This window comes from Microcaecilia unicolor, chromosome 7 (assembly GCF_901765095.1).
Source record: "Microcaecilia unicolor chromosome 7, aMicUni1.1, whole genome shotgun sequence".
NCBI classification, from domain to species: Eukaryota; Metazoa; Chordata; class Amphibia; order Gymnophiona; family Siphonopidae; genus Microcaecilia; species Microcaecilia unicolor.
The window spans coordinates 29130853-29139793 of record NC_044037.1 but is presented as its reverse complement, the minus strand read 5'-3'; the positions used below and the strand labels follow the sequence as shown (position 1 = coordinate 29139793).

General features: G+C 44.8%; 1 protein-coding gene across 1 annotated transcript; it reads left to right on the top strand.

Moving 5' to 3' along the window:
• The first annotated feature begins 2401 nt into the window (after window positions 1–2401).
• Window positions 2402–8269, top strand: SLC25A5 (solute carrier family 25 member 5). Its single transcript, XM_030208918.1, has 4 exons — window positions 2402–2677; window positions 4161–4647; window positions 5876–6016; window positions 7812–8269. The coding sequence occupies exons 1-4, from the start codon at window positions 2567–2569 to the stop codon at window positions 7967–7969; spliced, it is 897 nt and encodes a 298-aa protein (XP_030064778.1). The 5' UTR covers window positions 2402–2566; the 3' UTR covers window positions 7970–8269.
• Window positions 8270–8941: the final 672 nt, after the last annotated feature.

Below are 8941 nucleotides of genomic sequence, written 5' to 3'. Positions count from 1 at the left end.
GAAAAATTACAAGAGGACCTTACAAGACTGGGCGTCTAAATGGCAGATGATGTTTAATGTGAGCAAGTGCAAAGTGATGCATGTGGGACAGAGGAACCTGAATTACAGCTACATCATGCAAGGTTCCACATTAGGTGTCGTCGTTGATGATACGATGAAACCTTCTGCTGTGTGCTGCTGTGGCTAAGAAAGCAAATAGAATGTTAGGTATTATTAGGAAAGAAATGGAAAACAAAAATGAAGACGTTATAATGCCTTTGTATCGCTCCATGGAGTGACCACACGTCGCTCCATGGTGCGACCGCACCTCGAATATTGTGTTCAATTCTGGTCACCGTATCTCAAAAAAGATATAGTGGAATTAGAAAAGGTACAGAGGAGGGCGATGAAAATGATAAAGGGGATGGGATGACTTCCCTATGAGGAAAGGCTAAAGCAGCTAGGGCTCTTCAGCTTGGAGAAAAGGCGACTGAGGGGAGATATGATAGAGGTCTATAAAATAATGAGTGGAGTTGAACGGGTAGATGTGAAGCGTCTGTTTACGCTTTCCAAAAATACTAGGACTAGGGGGCATGCGATGAAGCTACAATGTAGTAAATTTGAAACGAATCAGAGAAAGTTTTTCTTCATTCAACATGTAATTAAACTCTGGAATTTGTTGCCAGAGAATGTGGTAGGGGCGGTTAGCTTAGCGGAGTTTAAAAAAAAGTTTGGCCAGCTTCCTAAAGGAAAAGTCCATAGACCATTATTAAATGGACTTGGGGAAAATCCACTATTTCTGGGATAAGCAGTATAAAATGTTTTGTACTTTTTTGGGATCTTGCCAGGTATTTGTGATCTGGATTGGCCACTGTTGGAAACAGGATGCTGGGCTTGATGGACCTTTGGTCTGTCCCAGTATGGCAACAATTACAAATGGTGCTGGAGGACAAAGGCTGATGCCATTGTTTCAAATATCACTGTACAAAGCAGTACTGGCAAATTTTGTATGGCAGCATCTAATAATGGTGCTGCCCTTGGTCCCCCAGCACCATTCTGCTATTGCTGCACTAGTGAGGCAGTAGCAACTGGGGATCATTCCTAGCCTACGAAGGCAGTACCATCTACAATAGGATAAAAGGACTGGATTTGGATGGAGGTGAGTTTAAATTGGGAGAGGGTTGAGAAACATTTGTGGGGGGAGGGGAGAGGTTGTGTTGGGATTGGCTCCAATTTTAAAATGAAACTAGGATTCTTTTGTTTTAAATTTAGATTGTAAGCTCTTCTGAGCAGGGACCATCCTTATTCGTTAATTTGTACAGCGCTGCGTAACCCTAGTAGCGCTCTAGAAATGTTAAGTAGTAGTAAAAGCAAAATGAAACAGGAAATATCATTTAAATCTGTTTCATTTCCAAGGGAAGCACATACCTTGCCTAGATGGGAAGTCAAGATAATCTTCATCTGCCCTCAAGTCTTCTCTATGTATTTTCTTCTTAAGTGCAGAACCTATTTCATTTGTCCTTGTGTGCAAAGGTATGGCTGCACATTATTGGTGATCTTAAAATACAGCTGCATTGATAGTTTAATAAAATAAAATACTGAGTCCCTCGTCTGCAAAAATATCCGTGGTGGGCATGCCTTGTGTTCAAGGTCATTTTAAATGTTAATCCTATCCTCTAAATTGCTTTCACCTTCTCCTGACTCAATATTGTCAGTAAGTTTTATAAGTGTGTTCTCTAGTTTATCGTTGAGTAAAATAGCGTGGTAGCCGTGTTAGAATTTTAAAAGTAATAAATAGAAATAAAACAAAACATGTAATTTTGTTCTATTTCTATTTATTACAAATTCATCATATAATTTAACAGAAAATTCTGAATGTTGCTCTTTTGGAATATTTCCTCAAGTTAGTTCTGTAACTTTGACGAGCTTCTCTTTATGAATTTTTAAAAGAATCGGAGAAGGTCGGTGCTAAAAATGAGAGCGAAGTTCTTCTGTAGTTCCTTCCGGAAAGCAGCGAAATCATGTGAGAATCTTAAAGGATACTGTTTCCAGAAAGAGGCAGAAGGAACAGGTTTTGGATACTTTTTCTGCAATACTGGTTGGTTACAAATATTCCATTCCTCCCGGGAACGTTCGACGGGGCGGTTTCTGTGGTTATTCTCTAGTTTGGTTGCCAGGTTACTCATTGTGACGTCACAGAAGCAACCGGCTTCCTCTCGTTCTCTGCTTTACTTCCCCAGCCTCACCCAACTTTCCCCTCGCCCCTCCTGCTCGCGCGCGATCCGGAGACGTTGTTTCCGCCGGCTGGCGCGTAGCTCTGCCTCCCTCTTTCTTCAGCTCTCTGCCAATCAGTTGCGCTGGAGGCTCGTGTGCGTAAGTGCTTTAGCCCCGCACCCCAAAGTCAAAGCTTATTCGACGTATAAAAATCGGCCATTTCGTCTGCGCTGTCTCAGCCCTCGGATCTCTGTGTAGAAACAGCTAAGCTTAGGCCCTGCAGTGAGAAGCTTGAAAGCCATAAACAGACCAAAAAAAAAAAAAATAGGATTTGGATTTAACTTATTATCGTTTGCCCTTCTTCACGTTCAGCATGAGTGATGCAGCGCTGTCTTTCGCAAAGGACTTTTTGGCTGGCGGTGTGGCCGCTGCAATCTCTAAAACAGCTGTAGCCCCGATCGAGCGAGTAAAGCTTCTTCTGCAGGTAAAGATGAAACGAAGTGCCGCGGTTTGAGTTGCTCTCCTAAATATGGAGTCTAAGGAAACGAGATTGCTTTGGAAATGTTTTCTATTTTGGGAGATCATAGATGCATTTGCAATCTGTAGGCTGATTTCAGAATTAATGTAAAATAAGTTTAGAACGAATATACAGCCGTAAAGGAGTTGACTTTAGGCTTGAGCAGTTATTCTAGTGTTGGATCTGATCTTTCTCTTTGGCTTCGGAGTCCCTCGTTGGGTTTAGGTGCGAGTGCCCTTGGCTTTTTGTCGCCGGGGTTGAGGGGATCTTGTGACTGCTGTTGGATGGTTCTGGAATTTTTACAGGAAGGGAGGCTGCGGTTCACACGTCTGGGACTGGAAGGGGTTCGATTTCTCCAGGATGGCCCTTTGTACTTCTAGGACTTTTTTTTTTTTAATCTCTTGTTGAGACTTTGATCTTCATAGCCAAGGTCGCCGCAAGGAGAAGGAAGTAGCTTGCTTCTTCAAGGCCTGGACGGGCATCCCGGGAGCAGGAAGAACTAGGCCAAGAAACCAGCCCTTATCTATGGACGGGGGTGGGGGGATGCTGCAGTTCTGCCTTTTGTTTTTAGAATCCCCTTGTCCCGGGAGCGGCCTGTTCTTCCAGGATGCAATGCAAGGAGATTGTGTCCTTTGTCCTTTCGAGGATAGATGCTACCACTGCTGTGCATGATCTGTCGTTTATGACCCCCTGTTTGCAGCTTTTATGCAATTACATTTTTATATGCCCCAGAACTTTTTTTCCCCCTTAGTTATCTAATCTTAAGACGGATTTCCCGCAGTGACCTTCTTATGTAACAACCACGTGTCCCAGTCAGCGCGGAATGAATGGGTCTCACCATTTTGAGTTTCTTTTATTGAGGGCAGGGCGAGACCGAGACCGGAAACAGTCTATAATATAAACCCAGAGCTTTAATGAAGACGTTTGCCTATAACATTGAGCCTGCAAATATGTGGGATACAGATGCTACAAATAAATAAATAAATAAATACATATAAACGGGATCGATTTATCATGATGGAACTTGGTGTTTTGAAAGTAGCCATGATTCCCCCTCCCAGTAACCAGATTCAGTTTTGGTTGATAATCAGAACGCCACTTAAACGTTTACCCTTTTTAGTTTATTAATATTCGTGGTGATGCAGATGCCTCTTTGGCTGGGCACAGCTTGTTCCAAAAGCAACTTTTCTGGTTATTCTTGGATTACTTTTTATAGTCCCAGCCCTGAAGGAATTGTGTAGCTATTGTCTTTACGGAAAACAAGAAGCCCGTGATCAGCTAGAGTTAGAAGGAATCCATGCCTAGGCAGGCAGGCTTTGAAAAAACACTGATTTTATTTTATTTTTTTCTCATTTGCAATTTTGGTGATTTTTTTTTTTTTTTTTAATTATTATTATTTGCTCCAGCGAGAAATCCTTTTAATCATTTTCTTGTGCCATCTCACCTGCAGGTCCAGCATGCAAGCAAGCAGATCACCGCTGACAAACAGTATAAGGGCATTATTGACTGCGTGGTCCGTATCCCCAAGGAGCAGGGCTTCCTGTCTTTTTGGCGTGGCAACCTGGCCAACGTGATCCGATACTTCCCCACCCAAGCCCTCAACTTTGCTTTCAAAGATAAATACAAGAAGATCTTCCTGGATAATGTCGACAAGAAAACCCAGTTCTGGCGTTACTTTGCCGGGAATCTGGCCTCTGGTGGTGCTGCTGGTGCTACTTCCCTGTGCTTCGTCTACCCCTTGGACTTCGCCCGTACCCGTTTAGCAGCTGATGTGGGAAAGGCAGGAGCTGACCGGGAATTCACGGGCTTGGGCGACTGCCTCGTAAAGATCTTCAGGTCTGATGGGTTCCGGGGTCTGTACCAGGGCTTTAATGTCTCGGTGCAGGGCATCATTATCTACCGAGCTGCCTACTTTGGCATCTACGACACTGCAAAAGGTAGGCTGTGCTTTTTCAGTTATGCGCTGCAGGGCCGCCGAGAGACTGGGCTGGAGCAAGGCTGCCCCTGGGGCTCTCGCCACCCCCCCCCCCCCCCCCCCCGAGGTCGTCATCATTGCCCCTCTCTTTCCACCACCGGGCCGGGCCCGGCCCCCCTGAATTCAAATCACAGCGCCTGATCTCGACCTGTGTGAAAGAAACGCAGCAGCGGCAGTCTGCAGATCGCCTCCCTAGGGAAGGCCCGAAGGGAGGCGATCAGCAGACTGCCGCTGCTGCGCTTCTTTCACACGGAGCGAGGTCAAGGTGAGGCGCTATATTAGAACAGGTGTGAGGATGTTTATAATGCCGTTGTATCGCTCCATGGTGCGACCGCACCTTGAGTATTCGATTCTGGTCGCCGCATCTCAAGAAAGATATAGTAGAATTGGAAAAGGTGCAGCGAAGGGCGACGAAAATGATAGCGGGGATGGGATGACTTCCCTATGAAGAAAGACTAAGGAGGCTAGGGCTTTTCAGCTTGGAGAAGAGATGGATGAGGGGAGACATGATAGAGGTGTATAAAATAATGAGTGGAATGGAACAGGTGGATGTGAAGCGTCTGTTCACGCTTTCCAAAAATACTAGGACTAGGGGGCATGCGATGAAACTACAGTGTAGTAAATTTAAAACAAATAGGAGAAAATGTTTCTTCACCCAACGCGTAATTCAACTCTGGAATTCGTTGTCAGAGAACTTAGTGAAGGCGGTTAGCTTGGCAGAGTTTAAAAAGGGGTTGGTCGGTTTCCTAAAGGGCAAGTCCATAAACCGCTACTAAATGGACTTGGGAAAAATCCACAATTTTCACGAATAACATGTATAAAATGTTTTGTACGTTTGGGTAGCTTGCCAGCTGCCCTTGACCTGGATTGGCCGCTGTCGGGGACAGGATGCTGGGCTTGGTGGACCCTTGGTCTTTTCCCAGTATGGCATTACTTATGAATTCAGGGGGGCCTGGCCCGGAGGGGGGGGGCGGGTGGAGAGGACTGTGGCGCCAGGCCCCCCTTGGAGGCCCAGGGAATTTTGTCCCCCCGCCGGCCCTGATGTGCTGTCTTTTTGAAACAGAATGAAAATACATTTGATCCCTGTAAGTTTGGGGGGGAGGATGGAGGGCCATGTTTGACTTTTGGCTATTTGATGTTAGAATATTCCTTTCAGTGGCCTAAACAGCATCGTTTCTTTTGACTTGCAGGCATGCTACCAGATCCCAAGAACACACACATCATCGTCAGCTGGATGATTGCTCAGACAGTAACAGCTGTGGCTGGCTTTGCCTCTTACCCCTTTGACACTGTTCGGCGTCGAATGATGATGCAGTCCGGTCGGAAAGGAGGTAGGTTCCTTTGAAGATGGTACCCTAGTCCTTGTGGGAACGATCTTTGGAAGGGGAGGCTGGACAGTAGGTGTGATGGATCTGCATAAAGGTCTTCCCGAGCCCTGTTAATAGTTAGTTACTCTGTAAGGTCAGGTGGGAATTAACAGCCCTGAAGAATTCTGCCTTCCTCTCATGAAATGATGCCCTAAAGTCACTCTTGGGTTAAGATATGTCACAGGTTAAGTAGGGCTATCCGTGAGCTCAGAGTTTAAATAACTATCTAAACGGTGCAGTGGTAGTTGTGATGCTTCCTAATGTACTGTTGCACTTGGGGGGTAATTCTATAAAGATGCTCACAATTATGCACCAGTTGTGCACGTACATGAGTAGAATACCAGCATGTACACGTATATGCATAAATGCCAATTTGGTGCCTCTCTGCTATTTTGTACATAATGTGCGTATCTGTCAGTGTGTCGCTTGCAGGCGGGTGTAAACGCATGCGTTTCCCACCAGCTCTATGGCTGGCCTAAGAGTGGGGACTAGCCTGATGATTAGTAAAGCAGGCTTTGATCCTGCAGCCTGGGTTCAATTCCCACTGCAGTTCCTTGTGACCTTGGGCAAGTCACTTAACCCTCCACTGCCCCAGGTACAAAAACTTAGATTGTGAGCCCTCTAGGGACAGCGAAAGTTCCTGCATATAATGTGTACAGTGCTGTGGACATCTAGTAGCGCTGTAGAAACGATTAGTAGTAGTACTTACCCTGTTTCCCCGAAAGTAAGACATCCCTCGAAAATAAGACCTAGTAGAGGTTTTCCTGAATTGGTAGATATAAGGCCTCCCCCAAAAGTAAGACCTAGCAAATTTTTGTTTGAAAGCAGGGCTGCCGAGAGCCAGACAAGGCTGCCCCCGGGCCGCCCCCACCCCACCCGAGGTCGCCGAGCCCACCCTCTGTCGCTCCCGGAACTAACCTTAAACGCCTCCTTTCACCTTCGCAGCAAGCAGCAGCAGGGCAGACCTCTCCTTTCCTTCCATGCCCCGCCTTCACGGACGTTACGTCAGGCGAGGGCGGGACATGGAAGGAAGGAGTGGCCTGCCCTGCTGCTGCTTGCTGCGAAGGTGAAAGGAGGCGTTTTAAGGTTAGTTCCGGGAGCGACAGTGGGCGGGCCAACCCCGATGTTTCCCCGAAAAATAAGACAGCCCCTGAAAATAAGACCTAGCGCATTTTGGGGGGCAAAAATTAATATAAGACAGTGTCTTATTTTCGGGGAAACACGGTATCATACCTAAAGGCATATATATGTGTATTATTATTACATTTGTATCCCACATTTTCCCGCATAGCAGTATACCCAGTTATTCTAGTAATCTGTAAAGGAAGGTAGGTACCTATTTTATAGAATGTGCCAGTCAGGTGCCCTCTGGGCACTTATGTAAGCGTACTGTGTTAGAATTATCGTCTCCATGTTGTTTCAACCCATTTGCCTATCAATTCAGCAGCTCAGAGAGCACATTACAGGATTTACAACTTTTATTAAAACTTGCTATACTGCTTTCATTGTAAGCTAATAAAGCAGCTTACAGGTACAATAACAATAAAACAGAATAGAATACCAATGTAAGATAGGAAATCTCTTTACCATTTAGACGATTGAATCACACACAAGAGAAAAAGAAATCTATACCCTTCTGGAATGCTACTTTACAAGTTGAGCAGTGCCAGGCAGCTTTTAAAAGTGGCTGTGTTTAATTGCTGAGCCCTGTGTGTGTTAGAGCTACGTCCACTGATTCTACTCTGCTTCTGTCTTGCAGCTGAGATCATGTACACGGGCACCATTGACTGCTGGAGAAAGATTGCTCGAGATGAGGGTTCCAAGGCTTTCTTCAAGGGCGCCTGGTCCAATGTTCTCCGAGGGATGGGTGGCGCTTTTGTCTTGGTGTTGTATGATGAGTTAAAGAAGTACATTTGAACTTTTTGTTCTCTGTCTGTGAGCTGGCATTGGCCGTGTCCTGTATCATACCCTGATCATTCCTGGACTTCTGTCGTTCCGCCTTTTATTTTTTTTATTTATAAAAATGCAAACTGGTATGTCGTTACTGGTCCAAAATGGGGAAACAATCATTCGTCTGACCAACCTTACACTCTTTAACAGAACACATTCCCTTTTCACGTGATCGGACTCAATGCTGTTTGGGTTATTTTTATTTTAGTCACCTGTTTTTAATGCCCTAGGTTTAAAGAAATAAAAAAAGGAAAATATGTAACTTAACTTTTGTTTTGAAGTTACTTAATGTGTGTTTTATCTGAATGTGTAACAACTGCCAAAGATCCTCATTATACTTTTAGAAACAGTTTCTGTTGTAATAATATGTGTCCTTCATATTTATTATGATGGAAAGTGGAGAGAGGGTGGGACTATCAAAGAAGAAGTCAATTTTGGCAGTGGCTTAGCTTCTACTGTATAAGGCCAAAATGTCTGCTGGGCTGCTACGACACTGTTTGGCTTTCATACAGCTTCGGCCTGTGGAGTACTTCTGCTTTCAGCTTTTATTGCATGGTGAGGCTCTGGAAGCTTTTTGGATGCAGTAGCTCCTAACGAAGGACCAGTAGCCTGCAGAACCAGCCCGACATTGTACAGATCTTTCACATAATCTTATCCTGCTCAAGGTGTCCTGCAAGTCTTGCACTGGTTTAAAGTTGCCACACACTGATCATTATCTTGAAGGGTAAAATAAAAGCTAACTGAATTTATACTGCTCTTGGGCTTGTAGCTATCCCTGCTTCCCTACCTGTAGTATCCTACTCTAGCATGTTTGTTTTTTTATTGGGTGCCTTCAAAAAAAAAAAATTTATATATATATATATATATATATATGCAGTTGTAAATAGACGCCCCTCCTCCTCATCAGAAAATAAATTCTTACAGCTCCCGCTAGCACAG